Source organism: Sparus aurata, chromosome 18 (assembly GCF_900880675.1).
Source record: "Sparus aurata chromosome 18, fSpaAur1.1, whole genome shotgun sequence".
Classification (NCBI taxonomy): domain Eukaryota; kingdom Metazoa; phylum Chordata; class Actinopteri; order Spariformes; family Sparidae; genus Sparus; species Sparus aurata.
The window spans coordinates 15377067-15402347 of NC_044204.1; the positions used below are offsets into that span (position 1 = coordinate 15377067).

Genomic DNA, 25281 nt, shown 5'->3' on the forward strand with positions numbered 1-25281 from the left:
TTAACAGAAAGCCAAGCACTAAGAGCTTCAAGATGCCTTTTTAGTGTTCGACTAAGGCCACTGGTGTCTGAAAGCACCGCAGCAGGGTGAAACTGTGATCTATGGTGTGTTTTTTCTTCCGACAAGCAATATTTTTTATCTATCTGAGCCACATTTTGAGGATAAAACTGTGCCAGCTGCTAGGGTTATGCATTTCTCTATTAAGTTCAGTGTAATTTAGAGTTTGAGTCAAATTCAAAAGAATGAGGACAATATTGCTGATGAATCATGACTTAGAAAAGAGCCGTTAACACATTAAATTATAGCTCCTTGTAGGCCCACAAATAACTCCTTAATTGCAGCCCAGATGGAGTTTTAAAATGTTTCTGCACATCCAGTCACGGGAGGGATTGGCAGAGGGGGAAGTGCATCATAGTTTTAAAAACATATATTTCTTTAATTTGATTTTGATTGGGAATATCTAGTTCCGAGCATACATATTGATTTTTAACTTCTTTCTCTGATGAAACTCCCCCTCCCCCCCGTCTGCATAATAAATCCTCTTGGACAACTTATTTCTTTCTGCAGCTCGCCGTTGAGATAGGCTGTCTCTCCCTCTGTGTCCAGCTCCTTATCACTCCCTCCTCCTCCTGCTCGCTCTGTCTTTCCTCCTGCCACTCCTCTCCGTCTTCTCATCTGTCTTCCTTAGAAAACACCTCTCACCGTCATCTCTCATTTGCCCCCGTCACTCCCCGCTCTCCCCTTTCTCTCCTGAGTCAAATACCTCTCAACCTCCATTTAACCCCCTCCGCTTAATTTCTCTCTATCTCAATGACTTCTCTTCCCTTCTCTTCTCACTCCTCCCCCATTCAGAACATATTTTGGCACTTTCTGTCTGTTAATCAGGAGTCTCTTGGACACCCGTTCATGATTCACTCAGCCCTTATAATGGTCTATTTCTGAGCAATGTGGTACTCTGTATTACAAACCCCCTCAGCTGTCTGGCTACTCCTGCCTCTCAATTTGCGTTATTCGGATTGACGGACACTGTGACAGCCTCAGGAGAGCTGGACTCTCTGAGGGGCTGCAGGTGCTAAAAAGTGAGAGGAAATGTTGAATATGTTGAGTCAGAAATGTATAATTTTTTTCATGTTTTCGTTTCATTTCATTTTCATTCACTTTTCTGTATCTGTTCAGCCATCAATGCAAATGCTGACTACTTTTTTTCCATGTATCATTTTGGCTCTGAAGCCCCTTGATGTGAGCAGTCTGTACTATGTCTGCCCTGTAGCTAAAAGAGCAGCTCGGTGCACTGAGATGTGGGTATGTACTGCTCTTTGCCACTCAAATAATGCGTACCACTGATCAGCTGGAAAGCTTTATTGCTTCTTTTCAAAACAAACCATCCTGGCTGCAACCACAAACATGGAAAACACAAGCGAAACCTACTCCAGAATCCATTTCTTCTTCTTTTTCTAAGCTCATAGCCAGCAGGTATTGGGTGTCTTTCCCACTGACACCTCAGCAGTGAAGGTTTTTGCTAAAACAAGACCTTGAAGCTGCAACTGTGTCTTTAAAACCTGCGTTTAATTACATGTGCAAACACGTTAGCGCTCAGTAATCTCAACTGTACTCATTGAAGTGTAAAAGCCCTCTCACACTAATCATTACTCTGGTCCATATATACGGTGCATTAAAAGAATGAAGATGCCGCTTTTGACCCCGATTAGGGCAGTCCACAAAGTCAGCTTTGTGTTGCTAATTTTTTACCCACAATACAGTTCTGAAGCCAGTGGTTCAGTAGCATCATGTTGAAATACACAAAAGCCTGTGGACTTCACCATGTCTGTTTCCCACCTGTCTCTTACTTAGTTACTTTTTTTTTTAAAAAAGCAAGAAGTGACGGCATATTTGATTTTACTGTTAAATGAATAAAAACATCCTTCCACTTCAAAATGACATTTTGACATCTGTTTTTTAAAAGAACTGCACTATATTCGAGTACAACAATCCAGCTCACGGAATTGAATGTTGAAACAAATAACAGCTGTTTGTAAAACAGAGAGTTTGTACAGGTACAGTATATTAGGAATTACATATTTAGAATGCACCATCGTGCAGGACATGAACAATGATTCACTGCTGATGCGGAAAGATGATATCAAATCAATGTGATGTTTACATCAGTAATCGCGCAGTTGGAATAATTTAGTAGGTGGGATTTAATGGAATATTAATGTGCATGTAAATGCCCTCCTACACAAATCTGTAACATTTTGTGGTTTGCGGTGTGGTCCAAAACAAATCCTTATTGGGGAATGTGTTTTTTAAAGTCAGAACCGCTTAACCCATTTTAAATGGTTTAAATAATAAACTTACATTTAGAAGTCATTTTCAGATCAGGAGTGTAACTTATAACTCAAATCTTGACAAGGCTCTAGATGCATTCACAATATACTTATATGGATGTGTGTTTGTGTACACCATATGTTAGTCTGTGTGTGTTGGTTGGTAGTAAACAGTTGGCTGTCTCCCTCTAATGCATAATGAAATGTTATAAATAAAAGCTCCGCTGTAGTAAAGAGTGTGAATACTCTACGAGACAGACAGAGAGAAGGGCTTGTTGTGGCAGTTAGAGAGGGAGGTGAGTGTAAATCATTGTGATGAGTGTAAACTGGTCTGAACATCCACTGGGCGTTTTGAGTAATTAGGGCAGCACTTCCTCTTTGCAGCGCAGGGAAACAGGTGCTCATGAGCACAGGCGGCACAACATATCTGTACACATTAAACAAATTAACTCAGAATTATTTTTTAAAGACATTATTGCACGAGGAAACACAAATTACATTTGAAATGAAATTCAACAAAACTCAACACGAGTTGCGTACAATTGTATATCAATTCGATCAATGCCAGTTTGGACGATAAAACTTGACTAAAGACGGTTCTTGAAACAAGGCAATAAAAAATGTAAGCAAGTGAATTCCATTTTTTGTCAAATAAAAATTGTCATGAAATTAAAAAAAAGTATGATTACCTTCACTTCTGCTTATAATCCTGCTCACTCTGACATCTAGTGGTTGCTGCAAACGCATCCCATTTTGTGCAGTAACAGAGTAGATGTAAGTAGGACACCAAAAAAGGGTAACTGTATATCATTGCAGTTACAGGAAAAAGATGTATTTAGATTACAGATACATTCCGAAAAAAACTAATTGTGTCAAAACTGATAACTAACAGAATTTATTCTTTTTCTTTTGAAAGAATTATATACTAGCCTGTGACATGACAACACTTCATGAGTCTCGCACAAAATCACTCTGGTCTGAAATCCAATACATAATTGAGATTGAATAAAAGTCATCTTATTGATATAAGATGACTTTTTCTCTTGTCTTTGTTTCCATCTGTTTGGCATTGAAGTTATCCACATGTAAGGGAAAGTAATCAGTTACATCAAAAATGTCAGTAATGTAATCCAAGTATGATAATATTAAACAAACCTGTGCAGTACTTTATGCACTATTTGCAACCCTAAACAGTTGTTGTGGTCTGGCTTCACCCCAAGGGAGTAGGTTTGATTTTGAGATTGGTGGGGACACAAAAGTGCTCCAAGGCAGCACTCCTGAAAGTTGACGTTTTTTTATATTAGCAATCATAATTTCACATCATGTAGATGTTATAGGTTAAAGCAACTAACGAAAGACAAGGAGGCAACTTCGAAGAGTTTTAAAGCCACATGGGTGAAGCATTGCTATTCAGATCATCATCACATTAACATTTGTCACAGTGCTGAATCTCATGACTAACATATCCATCATAAATTTTAACCTCACCTGTGAATTTCCAGCCTCGCTTTCAGCTTCTCTTCCTACATCTCCTCCAGCTTCTCCTCCTCTATCTCCTCCAGCCTCTCTTCCTTCATCTGCTCCAGCCTCTCCTTCTCTACCTCCTCCTGCCTCTCTTTCTCTACCTTCTCTGGCCTCTCCTCCTCCATCTGCTCCAGCCTCTCTGCTGTCTGTCACCTTACAAAAATATGTTGATGCATGACATATGAACAGATACATTAGGGATACAATGATCATAGAGCTTGATGGTACAGTTATTGCCTGAGCAAAAAGGCTTGTACTAAATATGAATATTACTTAATATTAATTAATTATATTTTATAATTATAAAATCACATGATCATCTAGAATGTGAGGTTTTATTGTATTTCCACCACAAAGTTTCTTCATTTGTGTTTTTAAACCGTTGCTCACTTCTACACAAATACATGAAATAAGAATTAGAAATAACTTTAAAAAAGTGTATCTCTTTGGCATTAAATATTCTCTTTTATTCAATATCTGTATTGTTGAGCCCCTACCTATACACCTTTGAAGTAACTTACACTTTGACTCCTAAAGAAGTCTCTTATATCCAGTTTGCTTTTCTTTGACATCCTTCAAATCCTATACAGCACACATGCACGCACACACGTACACGCACGCAAACAGACACAAATGTAAATGACACCACTGATATTAAAATCCGTCTAGCTGACGTGACCCAGGAAGAACAAATGCCAAGCATGTTGACAACTTACACTCGCAGTTGCAGATAACATGCACTGCCTCTCGTCTGGTCCAACTAGCAGGTTGCATGTAGCTTTTAAAAGCAGAAGGAGTGACAGCGGGGACAGCCGATCACATGTAAGTTAGCGAGAAACCGGCAGCCGATCAGGGAGCGATATTTAGGTTAGAGGCGGAACTTCTAGCAGAGACCGACATTTAACCCTTTGTGTGCCATAATCATTGACTAAACACTACGGACAGCGGTTGTATTGATAGTGACTACACAGTAGCGGCTGAATATTGGTAGGGACGTGTCCCTAGCCAATTCTACGCCCTTGCTTCACCCATTCTCATTCTGCTACAGCCGATTTGTATTTCTTTAAACCAGGTATAGTTGTCTTGAGCAGCACAAAGCCTAGAATGCAGTATTACTGCCCGTAATAAATAGTGTTGAGGGGAAACTTGTTTTGATGGAACATGTTTACGTTGGGAGGCAGGTCATGGTATTAACATGGCTTGTTTATGTTCGCTCCAGGTTATGGTTAGCCTCTTTTTCCGTATGCTGTTCCCCAGTTCAGGGGTTGTAGTGTTTCACCATGGCAAAGATTTTTAAATTGACAGTGGAAGAGGAGGAGGAGAACCCAGTCTGAGATACTGTCCAATGGAAGGCTTCCAACAGCGGACAGTCAGAGATTAAGACTCTGTGACTTTGTGTGAACAACCCTAGATTTAGTCTTAAATTGCTTCTTAATGCTCAGTAATAGTATTGTAATTTATTTGTTGGACACCTGGAGGCGTGTTTCCACTGACATATCTCCTTTTAAGTTGGTAAACATGTTATTATAACGTTGCCTGCCCGACAATCAGTTGGATACTGAGCAACATTAGTACATTTGATTCATGGTTGGGGTCATGGTTGCATAGACGTGATAAATTTAAATCCCAAATTTACTCTCCTTTCAGCTCTGTTTTGGTCTCCACCAACGCCTGAGGGGAATAGCTGGCTCTATAGCTGCTAAATGCTCTACTGTGTCTGAAGTGTTTTAAGAGCCCTTTCACTCAACCAAGCTGTAAACATCAGTGATGTGAGCGATGATACTAAACCAAGACATTAAAGTTCAGCACCACTAAACCAAAACATGAGCTGAAAGGTCCTAAAACACTTCAAAACAATGTATGTCCCATGCCACTTAAAGCTGTAATATTTGGTATTTTGGCTGTACTAGTAGAATTTTTCAGGACCAGCACCAAATCATTAACAGTCACAATAAATCTGCATTCATACATAAAGTAGGTAATATCAGCTAAGCATTTTATATTTTCAGAGCCTGAAGCATTTAGATTTTCAGGAAAAATGATACAAGCCAACAACCTGACTGAGACTGTGCCCTCAAGAAAAAAAATACACTGGATGTTCCAAAAGCAAAGTTTTCTTCGCTCTGACTGTAAGTCAACAAACAAGTGAGGGGGTATGTCTCCTAGCAAGCTGAAGGCATGTTGTCTAGGAGAATTTTAAGATTGTCTCGAGCAAACTCAAACAGACGGGAGGAAGAGGTCAGTAGGCAGAGCCAAGTAAATGAATCAGGTTGACTACACTTGCATGTCTAACACTTTAATTGCTCCCACTTTATTATCAATTACAAGTTCTTTTAGCCTCCAAGTAATCAATTATTCTCATTGAGATATCTTTTGGCACCCCTGTTGCTGAACTCCTGTTGCTGAACTCTTGCCAACCCATATCTGCCTTTCATCAGCCGGTGAATAGTTTGCCGAGCACTCCTCTTCCTCACCCAGGCTCTTTAATTGGATCACTTGTCATATTAATCTCACCAAGGAGGTATGCATGCAAACAAACACGGTCCATAATGAGAACATGATTTATTAAACATGTGTGCTGTCAATTTCATGCTTCTCATTAAATAACAATGGTAATTTGTGCGGCAACTCCACTTAAGAAATGTTTGTGACAGCAGACATGCTATTCATGGAACAGTGCGATGACTTTATTTAAGTTATCCAGGATAATTAGTTGCCTGGAGTTAGCTTTCCATCTGGTGACAAACGACATAATCCTGAGGTGTTCAGCCCCTTCACTTGGGTAAATTATCCATCTATTGATATGAAAATTCTTAACAAACAAAGCATGATTAAGAGAATGTGGTTCAATTTTATAAAAACTGCCCCTGTGAGTAATATGACACAGATTCTTCGATTCAAAAGCAGAATTTGAAGCTAGGGGTGGTAAATTATTCCAGAGGCATTTTTTGCTATATTTGCTGAAAATCTCTTAATGTGCCTTAATCTTAATAAATCAAATGCTCTGGCAAATTAAATAAATAAATCCAGTAACTCTGACTGTTGCAGGCCTCTAATAAGCCCCACCAGTCATTTCATTCATGAGAGCAGTCTGCCACAGGGCTAGCCTGTTGTATTACTGAAGCTATTAGTGAGCTTGTGGACCAAGAATGGCAGCCAAAAGTCTCCAATATTAGCATACTGGCTTGACTGCAGTGAGTGTTTGTTATGATAATGTTAGTGATAATGATAAGACTCTAACATGATAATGTTACATTTGAGTGAGAAAAATGGTTAGTGTTATGGTTAGCATTAGCCTACAGTTGCTTTTCACAGCTAGCTAAGTAGCACAAAGCACACAGCCCCTAAAACAAAGAACGAGTGAGTAACAGCTCACGGCTATTTTTGCGTGTGTTTATATAATTCGCATTTTGGCTTTTTTTTCTTTTCTTTTTTTTTCCTTTCTCTTATTTCTTGGATAATATAATCCCCTTTTGGTCTCTATATAAAAACCCAATTATTTAGTAATGAAAAAGAAACCTGGAGGAAATTGAAAAATAACGGGGCTGATAAGAGGCAAAGATAGAATCCCAATGATACAATCGTTGTCTTTTATTGATCTGAGTATATTTAATATGATGTCTTGCTTATTTAAGCATATATCACAGGCCTTCTTCACATAGTTGTATTATATTAGGCTGCTGCATTTTTTTTCTGACTCTGGGTAGCTCTCTAGTAAAACATGTTCATCTGCAAATGAGTAGAGCCGTCACATTGATTTAATGGAAGCCTCTGAAATGTATTTCAGTCAAACTTAATATAAATTAAATATCTTCAAGGTACTTAGGTTTGGATGAAGAACCACACACAACCATCGTGTCAGCAGTGTGTGTGTGTGTGTGTGTGTGTGTGTGTTCAGAGTGACCGTGGGGGCAACAGCAGGTGATCAAGGTGACCGGACTAGAGTGAGGTTGCCAGGTTTGGTGGCACAGTATCCCCCTTCTGTATGTCAGACTTCAGAAGGACTGGCATGAACACACTCACACAGGAATCCCACAGTCACCGTATGCCTGCCAAAGTCTGTCTTTCAGGTACACCAAGTGCCTAACACACATTTCCTTCTTCAGTCCTGAAAAAAAAACCCAGATATTTATATGTACCAATATACTTCTGCAGTACCTCTTCTTTCAAACCTAAAGCCTAACCTTTAAGTAACTCTTTAAGTGGCAACTCTTTCAAGTATTTACCATCCAGATTCGTGCTGGAGCACTTCCACATCTTGTGAGGAGACTTGGTAAGAAGCACAGCAACGGACACACACGTGCACAAATTACCATTTTCGACTTCCATGCCCGAAAGACCTTGATGTGTACTGGCCTTCCTCAACTGACCTGTCTTCCTCTTTCATTCTATATTCCTGTCTTTTTCTCGCTCATTCACTCTTCACCTTGTTATGTACTGAAAATAAAAACTGTGGCCTTTCTTCTGAGCTGTGTGGGTAGAGTACAAGACACAGCAGTGTCCTCAGAGGGGGCTTCTCAGTCTGTTATTGCTCTGTTAAAGGATAAGACCGAGGCTTGATTCCGACCATGTTGATCTTACTGTGCGTTCAGACCGAAAGCGCACAAAAAAGAAAATCCGCCTTGTCCGCCTTGTCCACTCCACCTAAGTCGCTTAGTCACCCTGTTTGTTCTTGCTTCTAAATTTAAAAGGCCCACACGCCACTTGCGTTAAACACCGCCACGCAACTACTGCTGTAGCACAGCCCATCCATTTACCGACATCGTTGATCACGCAAAGTTACTTGATGAACAGTAACTTGATAACACACTACGCTCGTGCGCGCGCACACTATCACTAACACACACACACACGCTTGGACACACGCACAGCCACTGAAGAAACTGCTATTACAGGGGTGTACTGGCCATCGGGAGTACCGGAATTTTTCCCGGTGGGCCGATCAATAATGGGCCGATGGACGGCCGTTTTTTATTTTATTTTTATTTATTTAATTATTTCTGCTGCACCTAGACGTTTCTCTGTCGACCCCAAGAGAGTGAGAGATTGGCGAAAAAATAAAACTGAGCTTCAGCGTCTGTCTGAGGAGGACAGCAACAGGGCCAGGCTGCCTGGTGGAGGCAGGAAGAAGTCTAGTGAGGAGCCTGAGATAAACATGCGGGGATGGGTGATCAGCAAACGGGCACGCCACGAGAGAGTGTCCCGCATGATGATCAGGGCGATGGCGACACAAATGTACGCCACCGTGAGTGACAGCAGAGATGAGGAGTTTGCCACAAGTGCTGGTTAGCTGAATCGTTTCCTCCGCCGCAAAAACTTCACTTGCAGAAAGATGCTAGAGAATTCACAGAGAAGCTGGCGAAGTTTGTGACATTTTCATCCCGGATTTTTGAGAGGAAGGAATTAAACGCCTGTCCCAAATTGCCACCTGGTCCCAAATAAACGCCCCGGCTATTATTTGGTATTTTACGGTATGATAACTCTCCCGGCCGGGGAGAGAGACATGCATGACAGTGCTCAGCTGCAGACAGCGGAGAGGTGACGAGTAATGACAGTAATCAAGGTTTCCAGCGCCATCTCTGAACGAATGTTTGGTAGGAACCAAAGTTACGCGGGTGTTTCTCTGGGAACGACCTGACCGAGGGACGACAGCAGAAAAAGACATCCCAATTGGTTATCGCATGGCTTTTCCACCTAGACGCATTATAGCTCATAACATAAAGTTGGAGGATTTTTTTACTTTTTTTTCCCTCCTTATCTGCCTATTCCTCCCTCCTCCGCCTTTTTCACCTTTCCCTCCTTGTCCGCCTGGCTCCCAATACACAATGAATGACTTCCAGGATCTTTTTCCTCTTTGTGCGCTTTCGGTCTGAATGCACAGTTAGGCTGTACGAAGCCAAAACAGGGCCAGATAAAGACAAAACCCAATTAGAAAGCTGTATTCTGAGCAACAATCTACCAGTTTTGCATTTCTGAAATCTTTAAAGGCATTGATGGCTCACATACACAGACAGCAAAACACTGACATGAGATGCAGTTTTATGTCAGATTAAGACGTGTTCCAGGGCTGTTTCTGCTGCTGTTCAGCAATTCCGCTGTGGTTGATTTAAAATATTCAATAGAATAGACAGGTGGAGAGGGAGAGAGAAAGAGAGAAAGAGAAAGGAAGAAGTGCTGATGGAGAACAAGCGGTAAAGTGGGTGGGGTGAGAGGAAGATACAGAGAACAGATGTGGAGATGGAAAGAGGAGCAGAGAGACAGAGAGAGAGGAGGAAAGTGAAGAAGTCAGGAGTCTGTTGGTGGCATTTGACAGGTGGAGGAGTTCATTATTCTTCTGGCTTTACATACAGTGTCTTCCATTCACTCCTCTCTCTCTCTCTCACTCTCTTCTCTGCTGTCATAAATTTGCAGAGTGTGTTTGAAAAGTTTTGTCACAAAAGCTCTTTATTCCCTCTGTTGTTCCTTTTTGTGTGCTCTCTCTCACATATCAAGACACAAAACCTTCACTGTTATCAGATTTAAAATCTCACGGGCAACGCGTCTGTCTCTTTTTCAGTCATGGCATCTACAGGCTTCATCTCTCTGTTAGGGTAACGGCAATTTTTTGTTATTCATGCATAGGTAACCATGACCTAAAAAGGGTTTCATTAGACATGGCAGGACTATGTCGGACAGAGCTGCAATGCTCATGTGTTTTTTTTTAGCACCTAGCACTGCTGGAGAACAACAGTGAGTTGGAAAGTAGTGACATCAAGTCATGGACTTTTAAACTTAGTGCGCAGTTGAATTACTTATTTTTGGCCACTTTAGGACACAATGGTGAAAACATTACCATCGGTAGTCTTCTTTTTGGTCCACCAACAAATTCCAATATTCACTTTCATTTTAGCTTATTCCAGGGAGACCTGTAGCTCTTTAGTTGTTAAATGCATATTTTTTCTACTTTTAACTAGAACTGAGTATTAAATCTTAGCATGCTTGAGTGTACTTGTAGTCAGACTAATCACACGTAAAGTATGTTAATTATTAGGTGACTTAATTGTTGCTAATTCAGAATAGCTAATTATGTACTAAGTGTATTTGAGTTGTTTTTAATTGTAGAAAAGCACAATTTGAACTGTGGTTAGTGCATTTGATTTGATTTTAAAACTTCAGCTATATTTTCTACATGTTTATGTATGCGCTTATATATATGCTTGACAAGTAAATTCAAAGTCTGCTTTTATATTTGCAAGAGACTCATTTTTTATGTACTTATAATGCAAATAAGGTAGACTTCAAGTAAACTAATCAACCATTTATATTAGTACATTCACAACAATATACATTGCAAGACCAAAACAATGTCAAGAGACAGCAAAAAAACTGTTAGTTGATAATTCTCTTCATCTCGTCATAAAACATCTAACATTCCTTATTACAAATCTGACGTAAATTTCTATATTATTAATGCACTCTTCGTGCTTAATGTTGCAACTGCATTTTACTAAAGTGAACATCCATCCATCCATCCATCCATTGTCTGTAACCGCATTATCCCTTTTTTATGGGGTCACAGGGTTTTCGCTGGAGCCAAACCCAGCTTTCTCTGGGCAAGGTGGGGTACTCCCTGGACAAGTTGCCAGCTTATCGCAGGGCCCTCACTGATGGAAGAGGCCACCATGCAAGGTGTCAACTGCACATCAGGAGCAATTTGGAGCTACAGCCGCACTAAAGCGAACACATAATGCTATCTTAGATTGATTCTAACATAATTTTAAAAGAATATGAATTGTAATTTCAAGATTCATCTGGAGTAGGTCAGAGTACTTCATGTGGTTGTGGCATTCCTGACGTTCCTGAAGTGTTAGCAGACAAACACCCAATCAGGTGGTTAGAGCTGCTTCTATGTAGCCCGCAAGGAATCTTGGATTCCCTTGAGCTTATTTTTTCTAGAGCATAAAATATGGATACTGATGGTAAATTGAACTCAAACTGGGATTTTAAGAAAGAAACGATGTCTTAAGAATTACATGTCTGAAAGAGGTTTCCTTCACCATATTCATTCTTTTCTCCAGTCACAATGACTCCATTGATTTACCTTTGACAAAATGTACCGTTGTCACACCCACTTGCACTTTTACCCATCTCTCTCTCTCTCTCTCTCTCTCTCTCTCTCTCTCTCTCTCTCTCTTTCTCTCTCTGTGGGTGCTGTCAGTAAACAGGTGTGCAGCTACTTCTCTTTATTAATGACGGGCATGAAGAAGGCGAAAGGGACCGTGTGTGTCAGTGTGTGTGTGTGTGTGTGTGTGTGCGTGCTTGCATTTGTGTGTGCTTGCGTGTGTGTAAGACACTAGAGTGACTGTGCCGCACGCTCCATCGACACAGTGACAAATGGAGAGGGCAGCAGAAGCGTATATATAAATACACACACAGAGACACACACACACGCACAGCATCACATAGAAAGAGGACAATGTTCTCAGAGCTTGAAAGTTGTTTGGTTCTGCTTAGAAGTTTCTGAAATTCATTCGAAAGTTGAATTTTCTCATCCCTGTTGTTTTGATGGAGCATCGGAAACCACCCCGGCAAACAACTTAATCAAGTGTTGAATCTGAAAATTTTGTTTTCTTCAAACAGGTGAGAGAGTCTTTCATTGTGGTGAAATTATTTGTTTCCTGTGAAGCTCTGCCTGTTCGGAGGAAGTTCTTTCAGATTGTATTTTTGTGGTGGAGAACAATGAAATCATGACTCTTCTTTTGGTTCTTGTTATCACATTTAGAACCAATAACAGCGATATTATTATGACCTTTATACATGTAACACACATACACATACACACACAGGTTTGTGCAGCTGTCATTGTTAGTACTTTACAATTCCTTTGACTTCTTTTGAATTCTATTCACTTGTACAGCCCTAAAGGCCCCCACACACCGCCCAGACGTCCAACTGCCTTATCCGACCACTCTCCGACCACTCCGTTGCCTCTTGTCTGACCTGTTAAGGCAGAAAAGTTGCATTGAACACACCGCTTCGACGTGCTGCCTACTCCACAGTAGCGTGTACGTTCTGCGCTTGCGCAAGATGCAATAAGCGGGTGGCGCTTGTGTTGTGAGTTGTAAACGAGAACCTTATGCACGCAACTCTCTTTACTTTCGATCAAAACGAAACTTAACTATTTCCGATAAAAACAGCTGCATACTAAACATGCAGCGAGGCATTACCAGACGAACAAGAATTAATTCGTCCTGAACGGACAGAACAACTAGTCTGTGCCAGTACTGCAAAACATGAAAACGGGGAATGACGGAACGGAGTGCATAGAAAAACAAAGCGCACACAGTATTCCGTCCCTCCCACACACCGCGCTGATTCGCTAGCACAACGCCAATCAGAACGGCTATTCAGCTGGCACACAACCAATCAGAGAATCCAATGGCTCAGACGTCCGACGGCCCTCCTCCTCAGACTTCGCATGCTCAGTCGGATCCGACAACGTCCGCGCGGCTCCGAAAGCTTCCGACGCAGCTGAACACACCAAACATATTTGCTCCCGACCTCGTCCGAGCCTCTCCAAACGCTTCAGACGTCCAACGGTTGGGCCGGTGTGTTCCTGCCTTAACCCCAACCAATTCATGCCTAACTCTAATCTTAATCAAACTGTGACTCTACTTTACCCTTAAACTTAAACAGGCCCTAAGAAATCAAGCTTTGTTGCATTAGGACTCTATAAGGACTATTGGTCCTGACATGGTCAGTATGTATGTTATCAATGGTCAGAATGGAACAAAAACATACTTACACACGCACACACACAGAGAGAGAGACACATACACACACTCCTGATAAACACACAGGGGACGTTTTGTTAATCCTGAGATAAAGCAGACAGATTTATTTAGTAATAAAAAAATCAGCATATGAATAAACATACAATAATATATATATATGTCCTTTTTGCATATAAACCTGTTCAGTGAACAGAAAGTAAATTCAAGTTTAATGATCAGGAAGAGGAAAGTGAGTAACTGTACAAACAAACACCAAACTGATAGAACAAAGACATATAGGATAGAAAGAAAAACAAAGAAACGGACATTTTACATTACAGCATGACTGCAGGTAATTGATACAGCTCTCTCTACATTTTCCAACATGTTTTTCTTTCACAACTGCCTTTCCTTTCATCTCATCACCAGTTTGCTGTATGTGACCTCCCACGTGTTGTTTAATTGGCTCTATCTATTTCCAACTCTTTCACATTCCTGTGTCATCTCCAATTTGCCTGCCCGTCTAACCCTGTGAAATCGGTGTCTCTTCGCATTTCATGTAGTTTGGGCTTTTTCCATTTTTCTCTCCATTCTCATACGTTTCCCTTTCTTTAAATGTCCCACATAGCTGAGGAAGCAGCGCATTTACATGAGGATCGGGCTACAAAGTGTAGAGTTTGAGTAAGCAGCAGATTGTGGAGGGGAATAGGAGAGGATTACACTGGGAGGCATTTGATTTAATGGGAAACATGAGCTTAATTTTCAGAAACACTAACATCACCTCTAGTGGGAGATAGATCATCAGTCATCTCCTCCTTGATCTTATCCATTAGTGTAATTATACCATAGGTACCATGTTTAACTTGACACTGATGTATTTATGTTTGTAATGCTACAAACGTCTTTTCTTTTTACGCTATCTTCGTCTTCTCATCCTCCTTCTCTATACCTTTGTTTACTCCATCATTATTCAACAAGAGCTAACTCAAGATGGACAGTCATTACGGACTATTATCTCTCTAAATATGGCTTTTTTTTACTTATCCACATAAGCCTCATTTGTTTTATCCTCTCCATCTTCCTTCTGTCCCTCCCTCTGTCTGCCGATTCATCCATCCACATATATAGCATACCTCGTCTGGAGTTATAATGGTTACTAAGAAGGCCAATGCGTTCTGCTTCCCAGGAAAATGGGACTTATTACTTCTCATCAAGTACTTCTTGTTGAAAACCACTCCCTCATCCTCTACATTTCCTTTGTTTTCACATTTCTTCTCTCTCTTCTTTTGTCTTGTCACTCACAGGCCTTCCCACTTCTGTTTGTCATTCTGTTTCGAGACCTCATATACAAAAGCGAGCAACCGCTTTTTAAGCATATTTCACAAATGTCAGTGTGGGCCGATATGCTGAGGCTCATTTCCATGAATCAACTTCTAGTGGCACAGGCTCAGTGAATGATTCGAGAGGCTCATGGCAGAACAACTACAACCCAGTTGGAAATGCTCCTCTATCTGTGGTGAGCCTGGCCTCCAGCCTGACCAATCAAATCCATTGTTTCTCCCTTCTCTTTAAGATAGCCCTCTCTGTTCCAGGGAACTCTGAACATTTTCTGACAGATAAGTCCAAAGTAGCTCTGCCACAAAAGCTTCCTCCCAGAGGAAACAGATGACAGCAGTTCAGTTCATTTAAAAGTGTTATACAAGAATTGAAAGGTCTCGTATATTTAGTAAACCAGTTATTTTGGAGAGAAAAGACAGCCATAATATGCCTTAAATGTTTTGCTGGAAAGAAACTCATTAAAAAAAATGGAACCGATACAAATGGTGAGTGTTTTAAGGTTGGCCCCTACCACCAAAATAAAAATAGCACAAAACACAGAGTCCCCTGGCAAATACACTCTTCCACTTGGGCTATTACTTTTGCTCCAAAACTACTTTTAGGATAATAGTGTGTCTTTCAAAATTGGTCAAATCCAAACATCAGAAATATGATAATGTTATTTGCTAGATATTGCCCCTGATGATTCATAGGGGTTATGGTTAACCTGCCCTTTACTAATCAAACCAAACCATTCTTTATACTGCGTGTTTTTTAAATGAGCTACGTTTTATCCAGCACGTAAACAAGGTGATTTGAGTCAGGGAAATGTTTTGACTTTGTCTGGCTGCCCAGGGTCTTATTCCGCTGTGCGAGCAACAGCACATTATTGTGAGTGCCGTCGCTATGTCATCGTCCAGCAAAGCCAGCACTCCGTACAAACACACACAGACGCTCGCCATTGCTACAGTACACAGATTAAGTTCAATTATGCTTTTGCAGCAGAAGTTTTGGTTTTAATAAATGTCACTTTGTCACTTTACTTGATTGTTTCTTTTGTTCAGCAGTATGGGCTGTTTGAAAGGCTGGTAACTAGTGTGTGTGTGTGTGTGTGTGATTTCTCATGTGAGGGTGAATACATTTCAGTCAGTATGGTAGCATCAGACAGAGGGCAGATTGTGGTCAACTCCATTTATTCAGCACTGACACGTGTGTGTGTGTGTGTGTGTGTGTGTGTGTGTGTCTGTGTGTGTGTAAGATATTAACTTGAGCATTGTAATGTGTGTGGTTTATAGCCGTGTTTGCGGGCATGTTGTCTGTGTGTGTGTGTGTGTGTGTGTGTGTGTGTGTGTGTGTGTGTGTGTGTGTGTGTGTGTGTGTGTGTATGTGTGTGTTTGGCGCTACAAGCCTTGTATGCTGATAGATGCTGTTGTAACTCCATTGCACTGAATGAAGGCCATAACCCACACATGCATTACCATATTCATACAGCTCACAAAATAGATTGCTTTGGTGTGTGTGTGTGTGTTTGTGCGTGTATGTGTGTGTGGAGCATTGACTCCGCTGGTTTGTGCAAGAGTGCAACTCATTTTGAGGAGTCATTTTGAAAATGGCAAACACACTCCGTCTCCCTCTTTCTCACGCTTCATCTTGCTCTTTCACACAGACACATACACATACACAAACACACACACACATACAGAATGTCCTCTCACCATATAAATAAAGCTCTATCCAGGCTAAAGCCTATTCTCATAAAATGTGCTCAGAGAAAAGAAGTAACCGTCAAATGAGCTGTGTGCTGAAATTGAACATCAGCACAAAACACTGGGCCAAGTGGTGGGCGCTCTCTCTCTCCCTCTTTGTAATCTCATTCTCTCACCTTCTTTTCTCCGCTTTTCTTTCCTTTTCTTTCCCTCTGTTCTTCTCCTCTCACCTGGGTGCAAATTGCCCTGCAGTAGTGACAGACTTGTGTATGTGTTTGTGTCTTTTTTGGGTAGAGTGCCCTGTTTGTGTGTTTGTGAGTGTGTCTGACTCCGTCTGCTTTTTTTGGGAGTGTGCTTGCGTGTTTGAACCTGTTTGTGAATGTTGGGATCATTACCTCTGTGTGTGTGTGTGTGTGTGTGTGTGTGTGTGTGTGTGTGTGTATGTGTGTGTAGGTGTGGTGTGTGTGTGTGTGTGTGTGTGTGTGTGTGTGTGTGTGTGTGTGTGTGTGTGTGTGTCTTGGTGTGTCTTTGTGTGTGTATTTGTGCGCGCATCGGGTCAGGTCAAGCTATTATTATGGCAGCAGCTATAGTGGTATTGCAGGGGATTGTGGGAGGTGTGCAGACAGGCTGGGGGCTCTGTGGGGCTTTATGTTTGAGTGACAGGCCTGAACTAAATATGCTGCACCATGCACAAACTCTGTAGCTCATAGACCTCCTCCTAAATATGACAAAACATTCATGTTTGTCATTTTCAATTTGACCATTGCACTATGGTAATTTGTGTATTTCAGGTCAGGTCATGTCATATGTAGTTTTTCAGGAAAGCTCACACTTATGTTTGCAAAAAAACCAATGTTGCTCTGGGCATGGTAAAAACCACAAAAGCCCTCAACCAGCTGGTTTTCAGTCATTCTTTTCTCTAAAATGAGAAGCGTGAAGGACATTTGTTCCAGGACCATGAGCTCCCTACTGTTAGCATAGTGCCACTGAGAGAAACCTGTGTTCAGAGCTTTTATATTGATGGTGGAATGTTTATTGGAAGCTAATACATGTACAGTTTTATTTTATTATGCATTCAATTTATGGCAATAAATCATCATTTGTTGATTGTTGTTTTACAGAAAGGATTGTTGAAAAAAATTGCTCTGTTGAGCTTTTCAAAAAGCAAAGGAAAAAAAAAATCTATATTTGGTGAAGGCACTTTTATTAATCACACCAACACTTTTACCACTAACCTAAAATTAAAAAGGACAAATATTGTGTTAGTACTCGCTAAGAAACATCCAGTCTTACAACAAATCTGAACATTTGGTCCAAAGAAGGAAAATATTCTGCGTGCATTCACATCAAATATACAATGTATCATTATTATTGAAATTTGAGATTATTGAGTTAAGGGGAGAGAAGTTAGCTCCTTGCCGGAAGAAAAAGTTGTTAATAACTCGCTTTGGTGAGCTCGCAGTGCAAAACACAACATCATGATTTAAGCATTATAAAACAGTAACGCAGACATGGAGAAAAAATAGAGAAGAGGCCTGACAACGTATCTTTTACAACAAAATGTTGATTTAGGTACCAACGGTTTACTAGTTTTTATGTCTAGATCAGTAGTTTTCACTGTTAATTTAAGGATTCCGTTAAAATAATTTATTCACATACTTTGCATCAACTGTTAAGACCTCTTCTAAGTTTGACTAATCAACCAGCACCATGGACAGTGACCACCACAGGCTGTTACATTGCAGCACTTCACCGCCTCCACCTCCATTGAACATCAGTAAAACTAGTTCATTAGAATCACATGAAAACGATGACCCATTTCAGAAGGTTCACTGACTTCCTTCAACTCCCATCCTACAGCATCTACATCACTGTCAAAGCTGTTTTGCTCATAAACATAAATGTAAGATGTAGTCCCTTTATGCTACACAAGAAAAAATAACTTTTTTATGGTTAAGGATGAGTTCAGGAGTCTCACAGCCTGAGGAGAGAAGCTGCTCAGTAAGCTGGAGGTATGGCAGTGGACACTTCTCCATCTCTTGCCAGATGGCAGAAGGGTGAACAGACTGTGGCTGGGGCGGGTGTTCTCTTTTAGTATCCGTTGAGCTCTGTGCAGACATCCTCCTTCGCCGATATCATTGATGTTCTGGGCAGTTATGGCCACCCGCTGCAGAGCCTTCCTCTCCTGGGCTGTGATTTTCCCAGTCCCAGACGCTTTCTATTGCTTCTCTGTAAAATTTGATGGGAACTTCACTCTGAAATGTACTAAATGTAGGCTTCTTCAGTTCCATTGGGGGGTGGAGCCATTTGTGGGTTTTTTATCAACCAGGTTGGAGGGAACGCTTATGCAAGCAGACGCGTTTCCTAGGACCAGCGGTGCTATTGTAATTGTAGATTTTTTTCTCCCGCTAAAAGTGGTGCTGCAGGCTAAACCATGCAAGGGAGGGTGGTGCAATTTGAAGGGTTGGTCCAGACACCTTCACTTACTGCAGATACGAAAAACTAGGTGAATCACTTTGCAATGGCCACGCCCACTTCCGCCTAGAATTTTGTTTTGCAAAATCGCAAAAACTGGAAAACCTACTTTTTCGAACTCCTCCTTGGGATTTTGTCTGATCTGCGTGAAACTTGGCACGTAAACTCTTCAGCTGGTCCTGATCTAAAGTTATCAAAAGAATTTCAAAAAATGCGCAAATTATTAATGAACAAATTTCTGTAGCCAGCTATAAAAATGTAAACTGTTTGATATCTCAGTCAAACTAAATGCTATTAACACCAAATTTGAGATCCTTGGTTGAGACTGGGAAGGGATAAGCCGAATTTGGCGAAAATATGGGAAGTTTATATCTCTTGAACGGCTACACCGATTTCTACAAAATTTGGTCAGTATGATGTAGGCCCAATCCTGAGGCCATATCTTGAAGGTGGTCATGACTGGTCAATGTGGGCGTGGCTTATTACAAGATAAACAACAAACATTAATTTCAGCCAAACTATTATGCTGAGAGCTTTGAAATTTATATTGTACATATAGAATAGGACACAGTTCTTCCATACCAAAAATTGCACATGTACTCCACTAGGTGGCGCTATAATGGATGCAATCGCATTTTTGCCTGTAACTTCCACATTTTAAACACATTCGCAAACCTTATATCCATATGCTCCCTGAATAGAGCTGGGTTTTCCGACATAGGACACACCCACTTCTGCTGCACATTTTGTTCGCTAAATCGCCACATATGCAAAACCTACTCTTTCGAACTCCTCCTACAATTTAAGTGCCACCTGCCTGAAACTTTTGTCCTGTGTCCTCACTTTTGCCCCGAGCCCGTCATCCTTTGGGGCCAACTTCCGTGGGCTCTGTGGTGCTCAGGGTCCGAGTCGCGCGGGGGGGCTTGGTCCCCGTTCATAACTGCTTGCAGTTCTAGTTATTATTGCCCATGTAGTCTTTTGAATGTCAATAAGGACTTACAGTATCCGGGGTCTTATTGCCATTTAAGTAATACTCATTACATGGACTTTTAAATGAAGTAATTTAGCTTTTTTGAAGCAAATGTGTTCGCTTTAGAAACACTCGGGAGCAGCATAAAATAACAGCTAACACAAACTTTTATGCAACATTTGTGTTTGGTCCACTGTCCTTTAATTTCATTCACCCCAAGACATGGTTTGCAACATATTATATGTAATATATGACTCTTCAAAGAAAAACATCAGAGAAAAGGCAAAGAAGCAATTTTTTTTCAATGTTTTCATTGGTTGATTTTCGTTTTGGAAAAAAGAAGAAGTCTAACCCATTATTTAGATTTGTCACTGTGTGTGTGTGTGCATGAGTCTGAGTGTGCATTTGTTTTACCCAAAAACTCGCTGCACTTTTCCGAACTCTGAAACTTTGCCATTTATCCAGGGTTATTTTCTTCCGGCTGTTTGGGAGCATCCATATGCAGATAGAGCTGACGGGGATGATATATTTGTCCATGCTAACACCTCGCCCACACATTTAATATGTCTACAGACACACACAGATGCACTCACCCGTACACACTCCCACACACACACACACACACAAACTGCAGGCTGTATAGACACACGCCCACTCGAGCACATGCACTTACCTACACAGATTATTACTCATGATCAGGCGTGTGTAGAGGCAGCGGTGAATGAATTATTGGTTTGCTTTGGTTATGACCTGCAGCTACATACGGCCCCGTCGTTCTAATGTGTCTGAGTGTTTATAAGAATGTTTGAGCGTGTGCATATGTGTGTGTGTGTGTGTGTGTCTGTGGCCTGTGTTAAACATTGTCCAAAACAATAGGAATTAGTCCAGCAGACCAAACTAATGTGATTTTCTATTAATGTAATGCCCTGGGTGCACCAATGTGTGTGTGTGTGTGTGTGTGTGTGTGTGTGTGTGTGTGTGTGTGTGTGTGTGTGGGTGGGTGATTTGTCCCGTGTGTATGTGCATGATCCTCTGTGTTAGGTGTTGAATGGGCTGCACTCACACCTTCAATTTGTGTCAGCTCATTAATTTACAACCACCAAGCCAAGGCTGGTCTATTCATTACTTAATTTACAACACACAAACACACTTACCAAACACACACACACACACACACCGTGATGTTTTATGATTGTAGTCTTCTAAATATCTGGCAAACGTGTCAATGATTAAATGGCTGCTGTTAAACACTGTGTGTGTGTGTTTGTGTGTCAGGCATGTGTGTGTGTGTGTGTGTGTGTGTGTGTGTGTGTGTGTGTGTGTGTGTGTGTGTGTGCGTGTTTGTGTGTGTGTTAGAGAAAGATAGAGAGACAGAGTCAAAGTGAGAGACGTGGAAGAGTACTATATCATATACGGGGTGAGAGAGTGATTGTTTGTGTAATAAATCTGCTGAGGTGTGTGTGTGTGTGTGTGTGTGAGTGTGTGTGTACGGCGACACTACAGTAAATCTCCTCTGCCTCTCTATGACTTAATACATATTGCTAAATCTATAAATGTGACCAATTAAGCATGTGGTCGTAAATTTGCATCGCAAACTCATGCAAATGAAGCGTTTAAATCTCTGGAAGTGACTGAACTCAACACAAATTACACCTGACACATTTTACAGAGTGCTAGAACATGCTTACATTCACTTACACGGTAACAGTCCAGATCCAGCATCAGACGTCTGACTTCCAGGGTGTGTAAAAGTTTATACAAAAAAATATTAGGAAGTCTTTCATTTTCATTTGCATAGCTTCTTTTCAATGTGCATATTTATCCAAATAAATATTTAATCATTGCGTGACCACGAGTTGTTACCAGACATTTCCCCTCTTAACTCCTCATATGGACTGATTCAAATAGATATCTGAAGCTCTGAGAGATACAACTCTGTAGATTAGATTAGACCAAAGTTCTAGAAAAGTGATACAAATGTGCATAGCAAGAACTTTTTTTATGTATTTTTTACCCTTTGGAAGGGCCCGGCCCCTTGATTGGGAACCACAGGATGAAACTACATAATAGTTTATGAAGTAATTAAAGCTACAACAGAATTGATAATCTATTGAATAATTATTCTAACAACACCTGCACACAGGACCTTTCTAGTTCCTCTTTCCTACTTAAAGAAATTGCCAACTTTTTTTCACCCAAGAGGAAATTCAGCGGTTGACCTTTTTTCTCCTTTTTTTCATTTTATATTTCAGAAAAAACATATGTAAACATCCTCCGTGTTCCAAATAAGTAAATAAAAACACAAACAACTAAACAATCAAAAGATGGAAAGAAAAATAAATCGAAATAAATCTGTGCAGGTATCAAATGTTTCTCTTCTGCCAGTCACTAACTTTGGCTCGCCATTTCATGACATGCAGGATGCGGGGTTCAGTATAAAAACCAACACCTGGGCAACATCAGTCAAGCTTCACCCGGCACTGCACAACAAACCTGATGGACCATGTAAAATGTCTGACTGTGTAATGCAAAACAGTTTACACCTGCATGTTTGTTGCCTATTTGTTTACATTCTGGCACATTTGGAGGAGACACTGTTGCAACTGAAGAAAAAAAGTTTAAATATGATGATAACTGTAATATAATGTGATTTCTTTCTGTATTCATGGACTTGGATAATGTTTGATTTAGTTCAGTTTCATTTTGAGTTTGTTTACACCCCTTCTATGCCCACTGGTTATGCCAGCACTGCACAGTAAACAAGCAAGAAAACAACGAGGATGTGAGTCTAGGGAGGTATGTTTGGGCAGATGACAGATCCAGAGGCTTTATTGCTGCAGGGGAGAGGCTATAATTCAAGTGCTGGAGGGCTTCAGTTAAAACACAGAGCATCTATTGGAGCCTCGGCACATGAGGGGTGGGAGGAAGAGAAGCAAAGAACATAGAGGAGAAAGAGGAGCATTGGAGACGTTGGAGAGGTTGGGCCTGGGGGAGGAGGATGAGGAGGAGGGGAAGTCCATTTGGGAGAGCTCCTTGTCATTTTCTGTCCTGACCTCCACGTCTCACCAGCTCCTACTTGTCTTCCATCTGCAACTTGTTTTCTGTCCGTTCCGGTTGACTTGATCTCACCCCAACACCGCCGCCACGCGCTTCCTCTCTGCTTTCTTCTCTCCTTTTTTATTTTGTCTCGATCGCCTCCCCCTCCTTTACTCCTCTGAATCTCTGCTGGCGCGTCTCTTCCACTTTGTCTGCTGTTATTACTTTTTTTCTCTCTATTTCGGTTTCAATAAACATACAGGGAAAAGCAGTGTAATGGTATAATGACATAGAAATTATAAAGTGTAGCTGTTAGAATATAATTAGAACACAGAACATAGATTACAATTGCTCTCTTTTTTTATAAATCCAATATTTGTATAAATATTTGCGCTGCTACCCCCTCTAGTACGCTCACAAAATAGACACACACACACACACACACGCACACACACACCTACACACACACCCTTTCTCAAATTCATATTCCATGTTTTATTGCCTCCAAGGTAAAGAACAATTTTGCTGGAAACAATATGAAACAATCTCCCTGTCACTCTCACTCCTTCTCTTTCTGTGTTTCTCATTCACCCATCACCCCTTTCTCCCTGTCAAGCATTTTTCATACCTCATATTAAGTCTTCTAGTGTTTTTGATGATTCTTCATGTTTTCATTCCTGACCAGTCTGAGTTTCTCTACCCTGTTCACTGTTTTCCATCAGTGTTTCCCCACCGAGCAATTAAAAGCAGGGTTGTATTTGGAGAGTGTTGTGTGAATCTACAATGTAAACTGTCCATCTGTCAGCACACTCTCAATATTCTTCTGTCTTTTTTTCTATTCTCACAGTGGATGGATGCATAGACTGGTCGGTGGATCTGAAGGAGTACCATGTTCTGGCCGGTGAGCCTGTCCAGGTCAAATGTGCCTTGTTCTACAGCTACATCCGGACAAACTACACCATGGCCATGAATGCCAAGCTGCGCCTCATCTGGTACAAGAACAAGGGAGACGCAGAGGTAAGATGACTTGGAGTAGTCAGTGATCACACAGGAGAGAGAACTGACAATGAAACTGGAAAAAATCTAATTAAAACTTATTCTGTCTCATGTGGTACCAAATTTCATTTCTTCTTTTTTTCATTTTTATAATTAAATGGTGAAGATTAAAAATTATAATCATTTGTAATTAAAATGATTTGTAATTTCTGTATGTCACACCATGGCCACGCTATATTTAAGGAAACAAAATAAGACTGAGGAAGCACCGTCATCACCAAGCCGGGTGTAATGACAGTCCTACATACTGAACTGTAGCCATTTAACAAGACACCCAGATTTTAGTTACCGTGGGATTCGTAACATTTCTAGAGACTTTGCAGTCGTGAAAATAAAAGTATGTCGGTGGAATTAACTGAAGTAATTATTATTATCTACATGTTTGTAAAGTCTCTTCCATTAAAGTAAATCAGTTTTGAAAAATGAATCAGTAGTGGTGCTGCCACAAGTGTCTTGAAACTATATTACACATTAATATGTTTATATGTTTATATGTTTGTGATTTCCAGCTACTTTTCAAAATACTGTGTTAAGTTAACACAACATTATGTAAGCTATTTACCTTAAACTAACAACTTCAACTCATGTTGATGGTACAGTGTCTTGTAATAGGGTGAATGGTGTCTTAGTCTCAGCCACACCTGTCAAAATCACTATTTGTAGTTAGCACCTACATTACATCTGACTGTTACCGACATGGGATTTGTATTTGCAACAGTGGTGTTGCATTCAAACCGTGGGGGGGGGGATAAATCAAAAAGGCAATTTCTACATAGTGCTGCTTTAAGAATAACAGCAAGTATAAGTACATGTATAATACTTAAGACTGATCATTCTAATCTAACTATACAAGCACGGTATTGTTATTTATCCATGTGAAAGATAACATTCATCCACTTCCTGACTAAAGACGTCTAATTTGCCCTTCCAGTCTTTGGATTTTCTCAACCTTCCATACCGCAGCCTGAATGGCACATGGGTAAGACAACCTCCACAAAAAAAGAAAGAAAGAAAGAAAGACATGCATACATAAAAACAGTAATATATAACCAGTAATACACTGAACAAAAATATAAATGCAACACTTTTGTTTTTGTTCCCATTTTTCATGAGCTGAA

General features: G+C 40.6%; 1 protein-coding gene across 6 annotated transcripts in view; it reads left to right on the forward strand.

Moving 5' to 3' along the window:
- The window catches only part of il1rapl2 (interleukin 1 receptor accessory protein-like 2), a 491754-nt gene that overhangs the window by 271224 nt on the left and 195249 nt on the right, over window positions 1–25281 (forward strand). For all 6 annotated transcript variants that reach the window (XM_030396625.1, XM_030396623.1, XM_030396624.1 and 3 more), the window contains one exon: window positions 23955–24124. In XM_030396625.1, coding sequence (XP_030252485.1) covers window positions 23955–24124 — 170 coding nt within the window. The remainder of the gene's footprint in view (window positions 1–23954; window positions 24125–25281) is intronic.